The sequence below is a fragment of the Mustela putorius genome, unplaced genomic scaffold, assembly GCF_011764305.1.
Source record: "Mustela putorius furo isolate JIRA1106 unplaced genomic scaffold, ASM1176430v1.1 tig00000721_pilon_pilon_pilon, whole genome shotgun sequence".
NCBI lineage: Eukaryota > Metazoa > Chordata > Mammalia > Carnivora > Mustelidae > Mustela > Mustela putorius.
In genome coordinates, this window is record NW_025421456.1 from 66,849 (window position 1) to 86,200 (window position 19,352).

At 34.7% G+C, this 19,352-nt stretch overlaps 1 protein-coding gene across 4 annotated transcripts in view; it reads left to right on the forward strand.

Annotated features, from left to right (window-relative positions):
• Positions 1 to 19,352, forward strand: part of MYOZ2 (myozenin 2) — a 35,547-nt gene that overhangs the window by 14,348 nt on the left and 1,847 nt on the right. For all 4 annotated transcript variants that reach the window (XM_004747997.3, XM_004747998.1, XM_013053936.1 and 1 more), the window contains 3 exons: positions 2,135 to 2,304; positions 8,055 to 8,184; positions 13,603 to 13,786. In XM_004747997.3, the coding sequence (XP_004748054.1) occupies positions 2,135 to 2,304; positions 8,055 to 8,184; positions 13,603 to 13,786 (484 nt within the window). The remainder of the gene's footprint in view (positions 1 to 2,134; positions 2,305 to 8,054; positions 8,185 to 13,602; positions 13,787 to 19,352) is intronic.

Consider the following 19,352-nt stretch of genomic DNA (forward strand, 5'->3'; position numbering starts at 1 on the left):
TCAGAGAGAGAAGCAGGGAGCCTGGTGTGGAGCTTGATCCTGGGAATCTAGGATCATGACCTGAGCCAAAGGCAGATGTTTAACTGACTGAGCCACCCAGGTACTCCAACCATTATTTCTTTGAGTACTTTTCCAGCCCCACTTACTTCTTCTCTCCTGTCTTCAGTGACACAAATGCTGTATCTTTTGTTCCAGTCCCACTAACCCCTAAGGTTTTCTTCTTTTTTTTTTTTTTTCATTTTATTCTTTCCTCTGTTGTTCTTATTGAGTGATTTCTATTATTCTATATCCCAGTTCACATATTTTTTTTTCTTTCTCCCCTCTATTCTGCTACTGACTCCATCTGTTAAACTTCTGCTTTGGTTATGTATCCTCAGTCCTTAACTTTCCATTAGGTCTTTATAGTTTTTATTTCTCTGCCAGGACTTTTTATTTCTTTGCTAAGGCTTTCTATTTTTTCAATTCTTTCTAGGAGCTTTGTAATTAATTGCCCTTTGAATAATTTTTATCATGGCTGCTTTGAAATCTTGGTTGTGTAATTTTAATATCCCAGTCATCTCATATTGGCATCATTTTCATTTAGTTTGAGATCTTCCTGGTTCCTGGTATGAAAAGATTTTTTATGAGCTTGGAAATTTTCACATTATGTTCTAAGACTCTTGTTCTTATATTTAAGCCTTCTTTTTCATCTACACTGGTCTGACACTGCTTCAGCCAGGGAAGAACAGTGGCACCTCATCACTATCAGGTGAAAGTAGAAGTGCAGGCTCCCTACATGGCTTCATTGAAACTTGAGGAGAAGAGCTCTTAACTACTGATAGGAGAGGGTGTTAGTTTGAAATCCCCACATGGTCTTCACTAACACTCAGAGAGGGAGGGTTGTTATTGGCTGACAGAGATGAAAGTCCCAGCTTCTTCCTTTGCTTTTCTGATACCACCCCTTTGGGAATATTGGGGCACCTTCTTATAGCCTCAGAGTGGTAAAATTCTGAGCTCCTCACCTGGAACTTGTTGCTATGGATAGGACCCAAGGTTTTTCTTTGGTATCTTGGTGAAGTAGAGTGGCTATTGTCTAAATTTTCTGGTTTTTTAGGCTGCTCCTTTCCTAGTCCTTTAGCTAATGATAACTGTCTTTTGTTAGGGTTTTTTTTTTTTTTGTTAGCACTTGTTGGTGTGTCTGGGATGCTATCATCTTAGCTCCAAGTCTGGGATTTATAAGCTAAAAGAAAACCCAGAGAACTCACCACCACATTGTTCCTTGAGTCCTGAGTCTCCTTGTTAATTGTCTTCTTCTCTTCACCTTTCAAAGTCTTCTTATGTTATATACATAATGTCCAGGATTTATAATTGTATTTTGTAGATTTATAGGGAACATCTCATATATTTAAGGCATGGGGGACACAAAGACTAAAACATTAAAAAAATGAAAACTATCAAATAAGTAAAATGGAATCAAGTAATTGTGATTCAGTGCTATGGGATATGAAAAAGGCATGTATAATTATGAATAGAGATTTAGTGAAGGGATTCACAGAAATAGCATAAGCTAGGTTGGGAATGATTTGTTCATTCAGTACTACCTGCCTACTTTATACTAGGTTCCTTGATGATGGCTGTAGAATAAATGGTATTTTAACAGAGATCGGGAAATGGAGTGGCACAGATGGCAGGGTAGGCACTCAAGCAATAAGGACAGCTGAAACACACATACAAATTTGGGGTGCCAAATAGAACTTATTAAAACTATAAGCAGGGCTGTTTGAAAACTCATTAAATTTGGAAACACTAAATATATTAATAGTGTTATTATCTAACTTTCATTTACTCTATGTGCCAGATATCATAGATAAGTGATTTATATGAAGCATTTTATTTAATGCTCATATCAAGCATATTCAGTAGGTATTATCCAAACTTTAGAGATGAGGATCCTCAGGCTTAGAAAAATAAGTAACATCAATAATCATACAGAGAGAAAGTAAGGGAACTAGGATTCAACCTAAAGCAGTCTGAGTAAAGAGTCTCTATCTTACTCACTACACTAGCATATAGCAGGTAATAAATTATGGAATTTAGCAAAGCCTTTAAAGATAATTACCTTGGGGTTTTCATATACATGAATGTTGTTTTACAGATGTAGATGCCATGCACCTGGGCAAAAAAGTCAGCATCCCCAGAGACATCATGTTGGAAGAATTATCCCATCTCAGTAACCGTGGCGCCAGACTATTTAAGATGCGACAAAGAAGATCTGATAAATACACATTTGAAAACTTCCAGTATGAATCTAAAGCACAAATAAATGTAGGTATAACTTGATTATGTGGTGTCTAAATAAAGAGGTAGCATTTCTAAGTGTATTTCTATCACTGGATCCCAAACAATATTCTACATATTTATTCAGCGTATTTTTTCTGTGGATTTTGTTAGACCTTTTTTTATGATAATAAATAGTTCAGATGAATAAACAAAAGAAGTATTATATATGTTATGAGTATCTTTTTAGTTCAGTAGGGATATGACAAACCTGTAGATTTGTCACTGAAAAGCTGGTGTGTTCTGCTAAGAGGAGGGAGAGGGAGTGGAGATTGGCGGAACTAAAAGTTTCCATGGTCTTATCTCTAACAGTTAAATGTTTGGGATGGAAACACTTCCAAAGCACACAGCACTCCACAAAGTAAGCATAAGCATTTTGCTGGCTGAATACATCCTGGCACTGAAACGTGCCTGAGAGCTACAGACATAGTTGAGCTTCTCTCCCTCAAAGCATTTATTCCACATCATGTAAGGAAGTCTGATACCTATTAATAACAAAACCAAGGTGGACAAAACTCTTTCGACCAAATTTTCTGCATCTGAAAAATAATAAACAAATGAACAGACAAATTAATTACATTATATTTTACATACTGCATTTATATTATATTCTTTTAAACTGTCATGTAGAGAGATTGTCAAGGAAGAAGTTCATAGCAGGAAAACAACTAGTTTTGGGGGATTGGCTTTAAAAATAAAGTACCAAGCATGAAGAATCAAAAGGGAATAAAGAATTGGTTCTAAATTTGAAGAGGTGGTGTAAACTATAACAATTTTAAATTTTATTTACTGAGGGTTTCTTCCTATAGCTATGGGAAGTATGTAACTTTACTTGTGAATTTAAACCCTAGAATTTGCTAGCTGCCGTCACTAATCAGTTGTTTTGAATGGACATCTCACTTCTTTACAAGAAACAGACTAGTTTCACTGAGATCTATTATAGTTAGTTATATAACTAAAATCCACATCCAGAAACACTGAAATGTTAGTTATTCAAAATGTCTGTTTTCTCTGGTTAACAATAAATGGAGAATAACTTAAATGAAATCATCTATTTTGCACATTAACAAGCCTCATCCAACATGTACTAAGTGTAGTTATAACTATGAATTCAGTTAGACATCAAATCTTACTGAACAATAGTATTTACATTTGTGAGGGATGATTTTTCACTTGAAGTCATGGATAAATATAATGTTATGTTACTCTATAATTATGTCTGATATCTAGTTATCAAAAATGATTGTAGCTAATACAGTGTGAGACTAAAATAATCTCTGTCTCAGCTGATGGAGTCTAATTATATAATCATATTCTTTTAATAATGACAACAGCTTTAAGGAGTAGTATAAAATAAGGTGGCTTAAGGAAATTCTTTGAGAAGTCATCTACAAGTCTAGACATCTGAATAAATGAGTAAATCCAGTTTTCATAACTTATGCTTAAATCTTTAAGTCTATGCTTTAACTACAATTCTGGATCAAGGGGCAATGAGTATTTAAATGTAATTATAAACACAACATATTCCCTCATCTCCAGTGTGTTAGTTTATTTTCATTAACCTGTGGCCAATTATTCTAATTATACATAAAATCTAAGAACATGCCTTGATAGTTTTTCAGTATTCCTAGATAGTCCAAAACAGGCTTTTGAAATAAACAATTAAATGCTGATAAATAACTTAGAGCAACAAACAATAATAATGTATACCATGAACTTGTATATCATTGAGTTATATAACATAAATACCCTGAAGTCTGATGAAATCTACTCTCTCTTTAGAAATGAGGAACGTAGTGTTCAAGGAAGTATATTCATTTATCTTAACTAACACTATAATAAAGAAGATTGAAACCCAACACTCAGAATTCTAGAATTCTTGGTACTGACACTTATCATGGTATAATCAAAGGAAACTGGGTTGGAAACCAGGAGACCAGGGTTCTGTCCCAGCCATCTTACAAGCCATGCAATTTGGCTTTGCTTTCTTGGACCTGTTTTCTCATTTAGAAAATGAGTGAATGGACTCAAGTATTCTCTAAAGTGTCTTCTTTAATGATCTATATTTAATTCTAAAATTGACCTGTATGATAAATTATTGAGGAAAATAGTGAGCCACATTTTATAATGATATATTTGCTTTATCAAGGCATTAGATTGCAACTTGAAGCAAGCTTTGTTAATATGAGAGGAATTTTAAAAACAATATTAGGTTCAGATCTATTTCCATTCATTTATTTATACTTTTGGCAAATATTTATTGAATCCCTACTGTGTTTTAGATAGGATGTTGGGAGCTCAAAGACAAATAAATACAGCTTTTGTGTAGTGAAAGGGAAACAAAATAACATTGAAAGATAGAAAACAACTATTACTTATAGTCTACTTCTTGAATCATCTTTATATGATTTAAATCACATTTTCCTAATTTATTGACTATATTTTCTGAAATGAACTTTTACTGTTTCCCTTAAGCTATACTGCCAAAATAATTATAATAATTATAACTCTATATACATGTCTTATTTTATTATAACGTTTAGGACATCATTAGATGAAAATATAAAGCAACTCCCTGGTAATTTAATGCCATTTGTTCAAATATTAAGTATCATCTTAAAAATTAAAAAAATAGGTCAGCTTTTGGTCACACTCTGCTGCTGAGAAACTGGCATATTCAAGCCACACAAACTTTATGACATAAATAATAACAGGAAATGTGCTTTCTTAACAAGAAATGAAGATCCACTGCTTGCTACACAAGCCAATTTTGAACCCTTAGTTCATGATTGATCAAATTCTTTTTTTTTAAAAGATTTTATTTATTTATTTGAAAGAGAGATCACTAGTAGGCAGAGAGGCAGGCAGAGAGAGAGAGAGAGAGAGAGAAGCAGGCTCCCTGCCGAGCAGAGAGCCCGAATCGGGGCTCCATCCCAAGACCCTGGGATCATGACGTAGGCTGAAGGCAGAGACTTAACCCACTGAGCCACCCAGGGCCCTCCCCCCATTTTTTTTTTTTTAAATAGTCTCCATGTCCAATGTGGAACCTAATGTAGGGCTTGAACTCACGTCCCTGAGATCAAGACCTGGACTGAGATCAAGAGTTGGACACTTAACTGACTGAGCCACACAGGTACCCCAACTTGTGAAATTCTTGCACCAATAGACAAAAAAATAAAATGGATGAAGAAAATGAGCATTTAAGGAAAAATAAAATAGAAGAATGATTCATGATAATTCAAATTATCTTCTACAAATCACTATAAAATGATATTAAAGAAAACAATCTACATTTTATAGTAAAGATTACATACATATTTGGTAATTATGGACTTTTGAAATCTGTTGAGATCTTATATAATACTGGGGAAAGAGTAAGTATATTATAAAAAGTAAAATAACTTCTATGTATTTAGTACAAATTATAGAACAGGTTTTTTAAAAAATCCTTTTATTTCTATTGATATTTCAACAGAAATCATGTAATAGACCTTATCTATAACTTCTATGTTTATAACCTATAAGATGCTGCATTAGTTTTATTTTGTTTAGGGTCAACTTAATTGAAATAAAAAGAAACACATTTTCATTTACCTCTTCAACTTTTCATGAAGGGAATCACATATGATGGAACTCTATAATTTAAGGCTTATGTCATAACTAAAGTAAGTTGCTACCCAACTATTATTAGGCTTTGTTTGTATACTTAACAATGACAATAGCAATACTGGGTGTCTTCCTGATAATTAATGACTAGCTAGAAGCAGTTGATTGTCCTGTTCACTAATCCCCAGGAAAAAGTCTCTAATGAAAGTCAGTATTACAATTCTTAAAACACCATAGATAGAATGCTTTGTAAGTTTAGTTGAAATGCATTTCACGGAACTTAGAAAAAGAATCCTAAATGCATGATAGTTCTATATTTATCTCAACTGGTTTTTTGTTTATAATTAACATTTTAAGAGGTGGTATAAGTTCAGAGTGAGAAAAAATACTAATCTGGTCAAATAAGTCTAACAGTTAAGATAATAACTACATTCAAAATGCTAAATACTAATATTTCTGAGTACAGCATTACACTAGTATTTAGAAATTATTCTTTATTGTCTACAGAATAAAATATCAGCTCTTCTGCCTAGTAATCAAACCCTGTGCTCACCTAACAAACATTACCTCTCATGTCTTTGCACCTTTCCACAAGCCAACTCACCATTGCTTACTTGTGCCCTATTCATTTCCACAGCAGCTTTACCCATGGTGCTGCAGAGAATAAGGTGAATTTTGTAAAAATCACCTGGCAAGAGGCTATTGTTTGGGTGAAGCCTGAAAATGAGGGTGAAGTTTATTTTGGTATTAAATACAAAATTATTTTCCACCATATCATTATAAATGAATGCAGAAATGAAAAAGCATCTCCAATTATTTTTTGCTTATGTCACACAGAGAAAGGTCAAAGTTGGTTTTTATTTGCTGTTCTCTTCACTAAGTTTTTCTTTCTAGGGTTAAAAAAATTGACTTTATATACTTCTTAGATAGATTGGCTTTTTTTTTTTTTTAAGATTTTGTTTATTTATTTGACAGAGAGAGACACAGTGAGAGAGGGAACACAAGCAGGGGGCTGGGAAAGGGAGAAGCAGGCTTCCCACAGAGCAGGGAGCCTGATGCGGGGCTCAATCCCAAGACCTTAAGATCATGACCTGAGCCAAAGGCAGACCTTTAATGATGAGCCACCCACGCCCCAGTTGGCGTCTTTTCTAAAACACATATTTTGGGATGTCTGGGTGGCTCATTTGGTTAAGCCTTTGGCTCAGGTCCTGATCCTAGGGTCCTGGGATGGAGCCCCACTGTAGGGCTCTCTACTCAGCAGGGAGCCTACTTCCCCCTCTCCCTCTGCCTGCTGCTTCCCCTGCTTGTGCTCTTTTTCTTTCTCTCTCTTTCTCTGTGTCAAGTAAATAAAATATTTTAAAAAATAAAATAAAATATAAATATTTCCCAGATATAATTAAAACAATTCTTTATTATAGAGATAAGGCCTAGTCATGCTTCTAAGAACATTGCCTATTAAAATGTCTTTTTTCTCTGTTAAAATGAAGATTAACTGTTTTTAGAAGTGCTGTATTAATGTCATAGAATAAATCCTAAATTATAATCATAAAACAAATTCAGCTAAAACTTAAAAGACAAACATCTCTTTTAAGCATTTTGTTTCCTAGAAATCCCAAATTCTTCCTTTTACAGATCTATGCAGCTTCAAGTATATTTTTTTATACAGCTGGTGTTCAAATTTCAGATTAAATTTTAAATTAAAATTAAATATAAACAATATAAATAGAGATTGTAATGTAACAATGGCTAAGCCAAATATTTGGCCAGTATGCTCTATAATAATAGATTATTAAAGACTTAAAAATTAAATAGATTCACCTTTATGGGGACTTTGTGAATAGTACATTAATTAATTGATACAAAGCCCTAGATACTGCCTGGCACATAGTAAGCTTCAATTAATTATTATTAACTGGAATGTTATCATAAAACATATCTTAAGTTAGTAGCAGTAAAATTTCTCATTCAATAGCTCCAATTACATATAAGCTATTGAGACCGCAAGGAACAAGGCAGTGGCGCCGTACTTAAATTTTAAATATACCAGTGGAGTTTTGCACATATGGTATCTCCATATTAGTGTGTCTAATATTTTTGAGTTTTCAGCAGAGTTTATTTTTGATCACACACAGCACAACATTGCCATGCAGAATGGGAAACTGGATGGAAGCAACTTGGAAGGTGGCTCACAACAAGCCCCATTTACCCCTCCCAACACTCCGGATCCACGAAGTCCCCCAAATCCGGAAAACATTGCACCAGGTAACTATTCCCTTAGAAACAATAAATAAACAATAAGTAAAATAAACAGGATGAAATTGCTGTGCACTTAAATCTATGACTCAGGTCATCTGGCTGCTTTAGTAAATGGTATCTAAGTGACATGACTTTACTCATTACATATCTATTTTGTGGTTAAGTTCAAGATAAATATAAAGATTCAGATCTAAGGAGTCATGTAAAACATTCTACTATGTTCTTTCAGATGGTTCTTTGTATTTGTTATATTAAAAATTGAGTCACTTATAATTACATTGAAATTCTATTTGTATAGGACTATAATGTATGAAGTGCTAATCTTGTCTTCTTTAATTTCAAAATAACTCTGATATATTTATTACAGTCCTCATTTTACAAATTAAGAAACTGAGGTCACAAATGGTTATAAACTCATTGATTGATCAAGAATTAAATCCAGTTACCAAATTTACAGATGCCTTGTGAAATTGACCTTGTGGAGGTTACTATCATTATTCTCTGCTTCCTTAAAGGATGTTAAATGAAATTCTTCAAGATTGCCTATTTGTTTATTATCTTAAAAGAGACATAAATCCTTATCTAATGAGTATATGTTACTCAGAAATATTGTTATATCTTGAAATATTAAATGTCACAAGAATTATCTACTTAGACAACACCTTTTCAAAATAAATGACAGCAAGTACCTTCAAGTATTCCTTCAAGAGTACTGTACAAAGTAGATTTTTTAAAGACTTGAAATTAACAATATCTATGTCATATTTTTGTAAAATAAGCAATAAATTTAGCAAAAGCGATTCGAGTTCTTCTCAAATAGCCAGTTTTTGAAAATATGTAAGTAAAGCAACTGTACCATATTGAATCTTACTTAAAAATAAATTAACTCAGTCATTGATGTGCTTAGATTTATTAGTACATTCTTACTGAACACCATGAGAAAAAGTATTGATAGACAAAATAGCTCTGAAGGAGACCAAGAACACACTTAGAATGCATAGAACTCTTAAGTGAAGCATCATAATAAAGTTCTCAAATGGCTTTCAAGTAGCCTTGTGTGTGTGTGTGTGTGTGGCAGCAAAGCAGGTAACAGATTCTACATACACAGTGTTAAGCACACAGGAGAAAAACAAGCCTAAGGATCAGACAGACCTGGCTGGGTTCAGCCTTCTGGCTCCATCCATCCCTGCCCATTTTACTACTGTGTTGGGAAAGAAAGTAACTCTCTTTGAGTCTCCATTGTCTTCATAAGTAAAATAAGCAAAACAAATCTCACTGCACAGGGTTCTGAGAATTAAGTGTGATAAATATAGTTCCCAACCATATAATAAAGTACAGTAGTCCTCCTTATCCACAGGGCATACACCCAAGACCCCAGTGGTTTCCTGAAACTGTGGGTAGTATCGAATCCTATATATACAAAGTTTTTTCCATACATACATACTTAAAATAAGGTTGCATTTATAAATTAGGGACAGTAAGAGGTTAACAATAACAAAATAGAACAATTATAACAATACACTGTAGTAAAACTTATGTGAATGTGGTCTCTCTCTCTTTCGAAATCTCTTATTGTACCATACTCACCTTTCTTGTGATGATGTGAGATGACGAAATGCCGGTGTGGTGAGATGAAGTGCGGCGAATGATGTAGACACTGCGCCATAGCATTAGGCTACTATTGACTCTGACCATGAGTCAGAAGAAGGAGCAGCTAGCTGCTTTGGGACAGGACTGGACGGAACCAGGATAACTGCCTTTAACTGAAAAACTGCAGACAGTGAAACCAAGGATAAGAGGGACAGTACTGTACTTAGCTAAAGTAAATTCTTTCCCTATCAACTTTACATCCTTAAAACAGAAAAGAACACATACATATCCTTTTAGCTCCCACCACTATTTGAGAACCTTCTGATTTCTAATGTTTGGAGTGTTTTTTGTTTGTTTTCTTAAATAGTAAAGAGAAGACATATAGAAATGTTTGTGTTGGTTCAGTCTGGTACTCTCAACACTGTGTTAGAACTTTTGTTATATGGTCATCATTGTAAACCATGTCACGGCAAAAGGAATAAAAAAAAATTCATCTCTACCCTCAAGGAATTCACCCTTGAGACAGTACAAAAGTTCATGTTACATTTGTTGTCTCACTTTCTCTCTGCATATATAATTTAATATCATATGCATTTTATTTACTGTCAGGAATATATATATACACACATATGTGTAAATTTATACATATATAAGTAGAACATTTAAAAGTATAAACTCATACAGTGCTTTAAATCTAAATATCCAGTTATTAAATATTATGAAATGTCCATGTAACATAGATTAAGAAAAGGGGGGAGTATGGAGCTCATCAGATAGTTTATCCTGAAACAGAGTAATGGACCCTTCCTTCTTGGTTGTTAAGTTGAAAAGTATAGCAAACTGAGGAAGCAAACTTAAGCTTACCTAATTTAGCAAGAATTATTATTGGTTAATATGCCATGTATCCAAAAGCTTTTTTGAAAAGTTTCTTCAAACATGAATCAATAAGAGTATTATGATGCCATAATACTGCAGGAATTAAGTTCTTTGAATTTAAATCAGTTGTGTTAAGGACAGTATTTATGTTATCATGTAGCATTGTTGAAATGTAATGTATCTGAGAACTTAAACATATTACATTCTTTCCTGTACATAATTCAGCATATCAAAAAAGAGTTATTAGTTAATTCTACCTATAAAAAGAAATTAGAAAACCAGGAATATTTTTAAAATGTGAAAAGATTAGACCCCTTATCATCTTTCAATGTAGTAGGTTATTATGATAGTCTTATGAAAGTGATTATAACCATGAAAATATTCTAAGCTAACTTGGTTAGGAATAAAAGATACTAGATAGAAGGTTTACTAGAATTACGGTTATGTGATCATTATGTTTATGGGTGAAAAAACTGAGAAAAAAACACAAAGGTAAAATAATTGTATTAGGGTAGTGGGATTTCAAGGACTTTTTTTAAAATATAAAATTCTAAAATTTCCAGTTTCTAGATGGCTGATATCTGATCACTTTTAGGAAAGGAATGGGAAATAAAATGTGCTAGTTATGATAATGGAGTTCTATACACCATACAAATGGAAAGCACAAGAAAAGTAACTCTGCTTTCCTGGGGGAGATAGGAAAGGCTAAATAGAAGAGGTAACCTCAAGCCAAGGCTTAAAGTAAGAATTTCCAGGTAGCAAGAATTAGAAAGAGCATTCCAGGCACAGGGAACTAATGGAGCAAGCAGAGAAGCATGAGGGGACACAAGATGTGTCAAGCAGATCCAAGTTCTGGAGCATAAAAATGTGAGAGGAGAATGGCAGGAGCTGAGGCTGTGCTGAATAATCTAGGTTTTTGTCATGGGTAGCCATCATAGCACCCTGGGAAAGGGAGGTCAGTGACATGATCCAGTTTTCCAATTGGAAAGGTCACTCAGGCAGCACTGTGGAGAGTCTGGGGAGGAGTTGGAGACTAAAGGATGAGTATGAAGACTATCGTGAAAGGCTAGGCAAGGGGTGGTCAAGGCCTGAACCAAGGTAGTAGTAAAGGGAATGAGGAAAGAAGAAGGAATTTTCCAGAGCAAGTTTTCCAGTGTTCTGTTTGCAAATCCCTTGCTTAAGATCTATAAGCCATACTTGAGACTTACTAAAGCTAAATCTCTGAAAGGAAGAATCCATTTGGCCCAAAGTGACTCAGAAATGAAGTTGAGAGTCACTATTTTAGCAATTCTTAAGAAGTACAGCTGTACTTAGTGATCTGCTGTGGGAAAGAGAGGAAGTTTAGGATAATGCTTCTATCTTGGGCATCTGAGGTAGTGTTGGTATTCACCAAGTATTCACTAGTATAAAGGAAGAACTAAGTAGAAAGTGGCTAACATATACGGTCAGGCCTGGTTAGTACTTGGATGGGAGAAAATGGCTACATATAGATCTAGAAAGATTATTAAGAGTGTCAGGGGATATTCGTTTGGAAAAATATAATGGAAGGAAGAGCCTGGAGATTGGAGATTAAAAAAAAAAAATAATTATGAATATGTAGGTCACAATTGTAACCAGGAATATAAATGGAATTTTCTGGGGAGAATGCATAGTATAAGAAAAGATCTTTGAGTAGCTAAGTGGCAAGCATCAAAAGAGACTACCATGAGATACTAGAGGTAACCAAAAAAAAAATTACATTACTGCAAACAAATAACTGCCTAGAGGTGGCATTATCAGCAAGATATTTTGGAGGAGATAAACTCTTCAGTGTAAAGAATGGATAGACATGATTGTACACGAGAAAGCAGAAAACATTTTAGAGAAGAGAAAGAGCCTCAGAAAAACCTAAAAGTAAGAGTGAACAAATGGTAAAGGGTCTTGACGTCATGGAAAAAAGAATTAGGCAAAGGACACAATAAAGTTGTATGGTGGTGTAGTTGGAGAGTACCCAGCTGCCTTTGAATACTTGAAGAATGTCACTTTGATGCAGGTAAAAGCGGTTTAAAGTTGATGCCAGAAATTTGTGTGATTTTTAAATGGCACTTACAAAAACTTTCCAGCTCCCAGAAGAAGTTGAGGAGGTGAGACCAAGCAGAAAAGTTAGGTAAGAAATCTTTAGGAACAAAGTAAGCATGGGATGGGCACACCAGGGAATAAGACTGGGGCCTGATTAAGGCAATGGAAACAAGTTACTTCGCCATTTTGAAGTTTAAATGGTTTGCAGATCACTTAGCAATTTAAGATAGACAAGAACTAAAAATTACCTCTACCGGATCAGCCCCCAGAGGGGGAAGATTTTGTCTTCCCTGATCCTTCCCCAGCACCTAGACCACAGTAGACACTCAACATATATTTTTAAGTTAGTTCATTCACTCTGATATCTAAAGCCTACATTATAAATTAATGTAAGGGTGGGGTGCCTGGGTGGCTCAGTGCGTTAAAGCCTCTGCCTTCAGCTCAGGTCATGATCCCAGGGTTCTGGGATCCAGCCCCACATCAGGCTCTCTGCTTGGCTTCCTCCTCTCTCTCTGCCTCCCTCTCTGCCTACTCGTGATCCCTGTCTGTCAAATAAATAAATAAAATCTTTAAAAAAAATTAATGTAAGGGAAACAGTTTTTCACAATTAAATGAATAGTTGCACTGAACAAATACATACTAGGATAATCAAGGAAGAAACACTTGCATGATTTGGTATAATTAAACATAAGGAAAAGTGGTTTCTTTTGAAATTCCATAAGTTTGAAGGGGTTAAAAATGTCTTACAGTTTCAGACTACTCTTTGCCAAGAGCATAAAAAGGATGCATTCTTCATAAGTTCACCCCCACTTGAAAAATTAAACATGGTAAAATGTTAGGTGGAGTTCAGTAACTCCTAGGCGCTCTGTATTTATTTACTCTTGCTATATTTTTCCAAAGGATATTCTGGACCACTGAAGGAAATTCCTCCTGAAAAGTTCAACACCACAGCTGTCCCGAAGTACTATCAGTCGCCCTGGGAACAGGCCATTAGTGGTGATCCGGAGCTTTTAGAGGCTTTATACCCTAAATTTTTCAAGCCTGAAGGAAAGGTAGAACTGCCTGATTACAGAAGCTTTAACAGGTAATCCAATTATACTGGGTGATACTGTGGCATCTAATACCAAGGGTTTTATATCATAGTATGGAGAACTGAATTCTCTGGAAGAAAAAGAAATTTTAATAATAGATTCAAAATAGTCATACAGGATAACTCCTAAGCCTAGGCAAGGACTGATTTTTACAATATTACATATTTACAGTATGGCAAGACTTGGGTTTTTTAGTACAAAAATGAAGGAAATGTTTCAGAAACCATCACTGTTAAAACATCAAGATTATTTATTAAATAAATAAATAAATAGAAGTATCTCCAGTGTGCTGTTTTGCACCCACAGAAAAGTATTCCTAATTTATAGGCTGCTTAATGACTATTCACTTGAAAATTAATAAATTTAGGAGTAAGTCTTTGATTTACAAAAGAATACCACAAAGTCTGCATTTAAATGGTGATCTTCTGTAGTACTTTTAAAACTATTACACTATTAGAATGTTAGTTTTCACATTTTACAATTGTAGTGGTATTAATATTATGCCTCTTATTAGTAATAGAGTTACTAGGATTGCTCTTAATACTAATTGGTAATGCTAATAGTATTAGTACTACATCTACTGCATAAATGAGGTATACCACAGAATTTAAGGAAGGATTGAGGAGTGTCCTGGAACCAATGATAGAACTTTCTTCCAAAATGAGAGTGTAGAAAATTACAAAAATTAAGACACTAAGGGAAAATGGAAAATAATGAAATACTTGAGGCTTGTTTCTGAGATTAGTGCTTTAGAGATGTTGTGTGACTTCTTGTGCACTTTGTGGTTTTCCTATCCCATGCCTGCTGAGCAGCTTGCTTCCAGTTTTACAAACACACTGGTATATTTGGGTTGGCTATAAAGAGATGCCTATTGTTTGTATACACACCAAATGAGTGCTATTTCAGTGAGAGAGCGAAAAGAGAAGTTAACCTGTTAATAATTCTCCTTTCCTTGAAAAAATTTTCTTTTTATATACACATCAATATATAAATAAAAACTCCAGAACTTAATGTTAATATTACAGCCTATTCTTAGATTCTTTTTTATGAACATAGTTTGGTATAAGTCAATATACATTTCATTATTATTTTAATGTATACAAATGTCTTTTCATACAGATATGCCAATATTTTAGTCATTGTCACTGATTTTATGAGACAGTAAATAAGAACTGATCAATTTTTAAAGAAAATTTGAGTATGGTTGACACATGGTATTACATGAGTTCTGGGTGTACAATACAGTGCTTCTGCTGTGCTCACCACAAGTGTAGCTACCATCTATCACCATAGAATGTTATTATAACACTATTGACTATATTCCTTACACTGTACTTTTAGTCACATGACATTCGTTCTATAACTGGAAGACTGTATCTCCTGCACTCCTTCATCCATTTTGCCCATACTCCCAACGCCCCTCCTTACCTGGCAACCATCAGTTTGTTCTCTGTATTTGTAAGTAAGGCTGATTCTGCTTTTTTGTTGTTGTTCATTCGTTTTTGTTTGTTTGTTTGTTTGTTTTTAGATCCCACATATAAGTGAAAGGATATGGTGCTTTTCTCTGATTGATTTCACTTAGCATAAGTGAAATATAAGTGAAATTCACTTTAGGTCCACCTTTGTTGTTGCAAATGACAAGATCTCATCCTTTTTTTATGGCTAAGTATTAGTCTGTTGGGTATATTCCAGTGGAATATATACCGCATCTTCTTTACCCAATCATCTACTGAGGGACACTTGGGCTGCTTCCATATCTTGGCTATTGTAAATAATGCTGCAATATTCTTAGATTCTTTTTTATTGTTAAATAACAGATGAAACAAAATATGATACATAGATAATCCCGAACAGGTAGCTTTAAGAGCCTTTTTGCCCTTAAAGTATACATACCTGGCTACACAAAATTTGAGGCCTTGTCTGTTACATACATTGCTCTACTAGCCTACTTAACAAACATTTAAACAGTATAACCATATCTTTGCCTTGAATGCTTGCTAAATAAATGAGCCTATAAAAAATTACATGGGTAGGAAATGGAAATCCATTTCTAGCTACAGAAGACTAGTTATATTAGAACAACTTCAAAAAAATAACTAGAAAATCTAGTTATTATAAAATGTTTGAAAATCTGTCAAGGAATTAAGGACTTACGAGCCAAACTAGACATGAGGTAAAGTTAGAGAAGTAAACTCACATTTGGTACCACTTTTTCCTGTTAAGGATTTTGCTGATTTATTGGCCACAGCTAATAAGTAGAGAAAGTAAGCAAACTTTTCAATAATCTTGAATCTGATAAGGCCAGAAATAGGAATATAGGGTCTGCTAAGAGGAGAGGTCCAAACATTCTAAGCTTTTAGTTGGGATTCTTACAGGCTATCCCACTAGAATAAAGGTGAACAAATAATAGACCAGCTTTCATGAAAATAAATACTGGTCCTAATCAACACAATCTTAGGTTGGATAAAAAATCACCTCCTTTATGTCAAACTGCCTGTCATGGCCAAAAGTAAATCAGCATCTTGCATCCAGTGGATAACCACATATTCCTGAACTCCCATGAGTGGGTGCAAGTCCTGTGCAATTGCATGGGGTGCCCATGCTTTAAAGGGTCATGACTGGTTTTTCAATGCTTTGTTGTTTTTAACATGAAATTCTTAACAATTTCTTAGCAAGAACCCCAGGTTTTCATTTGGGGCCTACAAATTACACAGCTGGTCTTAATCCAAGGCTCCGAGTTTAGGAAGTGGTTATTGACCAACCAGTGGACTAAGGTGCTTTTTACCTTAAGCTTCTCCGCACACAGGACACTCTTGCAACTACCTTATTAAATGATATGGTTTTTTTTTTTTTTTATCTTCATGTTTCACTCTTTACTTGTCCATAAGATCTATTGCATCTTTGAATTCTTAGCACATAGTAAGGTGTTTAGACATAATAAGCCATCAGTAATTTGTTGCACGAATAAATGACTGAATCAACAAATAAACAAACTATTGATATATAATGGCCACCTTCTAAAATGATAAAACACTGTCTTGGACATCTTGCACATCCAAGGATAAGTATTACTTATGTACTGAATCAACTCTGAGTCATAAAGACTCTTCAATTCCGTAAATCAAATGACAAAATGTGAGACAATGAATCAGCTATTTGCATCATGAATGGGACAGCAACCTGGCTTGACATCACTTAGACACAGCCCAAGCAGGGCGACATTCCTAAACACACTGCTCTACTTAGCAAATGATCTCAGAAGGCCCCATATACCCCAAGAATTATCTCATGAGGGTGTGGTATAGAGTAGTGACTAGAAAAATAGAACTCATGGGAGACTGGGTTTAAATCCTCGTTCTACAGCTTAATAGGTGGGGGACTTTGGGCAAGTCATTCAACTTAGCTGTGTCTCTGTCATCTATTAAATAGAGATATAAGTAGAACCAATTTATAAGGTTATGAAGATTTAATGAAAAAAAAAAAAAAAGGCAAAGCCTCTGTCTTCAAAGTTTGATCCACAGGCCAGTAGCACTGGCATTACCTGGGAATTGATTAGAAATGTGGAGTCTCAGGACACACACTAGACTGATTGAATTAGTGTCTGCTCTTTAATGAGACACCAATGTGATTACTTCATCAATAGAGTTTCAGAACCATGTAAAAAAGGGTTTGATATATTAGTACCTAGTCACTAAATAATAGCTTATTTAAATATTATGCCTTCTGGAGCTTAATAATGATAAAGAACTGAAATGATAATCTAAGTTCTTTGAGTTCTTTTCTAAACTGATCTCTTTTACCTCCAGGGTATGGTTTTAGGCCCTGAATGTGAAAATCTATACTGATACCTTTGCTAAGTACCACCTGGGACTAAGGTTGCTGCACCAATCAGTGACCTGTTATTATCCATATCTATCATAGCAATTTGGGGGAAATATCATCAGGTCAGTCAACCTGAAAACAGATGCAACAGAAAATAAAACATACTGCTTATCAGAGAGGAGTAAATTAGTGGAAGATAAGAAAATGATGGGAAACAAGACAGAGATTCTATATCATGGACCATCTGTTCAGCCATTGTTGAGATCCTCTCTCCACTCAATGGATGTTCCCTTCACTGAGGATTTTAGTGTCTGGCTCACTGTCTTCCTCCCCAGGACTATTCCGCTCACACTTCTTGGTAGCTTCACAATCCATATATGATTTATTGAACTCTCCACCCTTTCAAGCCTTTGATTCTCTCATCTTAAGGATCGCTTTCTGAATCCCACCTCAGCCACCCCTGGCTTTATCTTAAAGTTTGTCATTACCAATACCTGTGTTGCCTGCAGAATCATTTCAAGCACCCTCTTCTCTATCACATTGTATCTTTACTTTTCATTTATTCTTTTATTCAGTAAAACGTCAGCTCCACATGTTAAAGCCATCCCACATTTCAAAGTCCATCAATCACTGTCTCCTTACTTAATCACACTCCACGGTCTCTCACTATTGTCACACAGAAATTAAGATATTCAAGAAAGATCACAGAGTGACAGAGCTATAAAGAAAATCAGATTTCTTCCAGGCTTTAAAATAATCTCCACAACAATTAGACAATCTGATAGTCTTCCCAGTTCCATTGTTCAAATTTTTATGAGAGTCTTCTAGATATAATGCACTATACAAGTATATTGTAATGAGTTACAAAGATATATCAGAGAGAATTCCTGTCCTCTTGCAGTATGGTTTAGCACAAAAATTACGCAGATATATCAATGGATGTAATGGAAAATAGGAATTGGGGTTATAGGGGAGGTAAAAACAGAATCCATGGAAACTTAGAGGAGAAAGAGCTACTTCTGGCTGTGGGAGATCAAGGAAAGCTTCAAGAAGAAAGCTACATGTTACTTAAATAACAAACTTAGAACTTAAAGAACTTAAAGTTTACTTGGAAGTGCAAATTAGAAAAAGTTATAACCTAAAGGAGATAGAGAAATGTGGTAATAAGTGTCAGAGTACACTAACAGAGAAAAAAGAATATGACTAAAAGTAGGAGAGCATAAAGGAGAAGAGGAAGCAGTTCATTAAATTTGGCTGGAACAAAAGGGACATAAAAAGAGAACAGGACAAATGGACATGATTGACCTTTCCACTGGGATGTCAAAATCGTTTCCCACCCATACACCAAACCTGTTCCTTTCTGTACCTTCCACCTAAACTCTGTATATACTAAAACTCTGTATATACAATGAATCCTTGATTTCTATATTTCCTCAAACATTTTTATCCGTTTTATCAGAAAATCCTGTTGACTCTACTCCCCAAACCCATCCTGAAACCATCCACCTCTTTCCATCTTCATGGAAAATACCTGAAATTCAAGCCACCATCATTTCTCACTTGAATTACCACAATATCTTCTCTCCTTCCACTCTTGTCCTCTTACAGTCTATTCACAGAGCAACAGCAGTCAGAGTAACCTTTACAAAAATTTAATTAAATTACACTACTCCCCTACTTAACATTTTACAGTGTTGCCCTTCACACTTAGAATGAAATTCATATTCCTTACTTGGA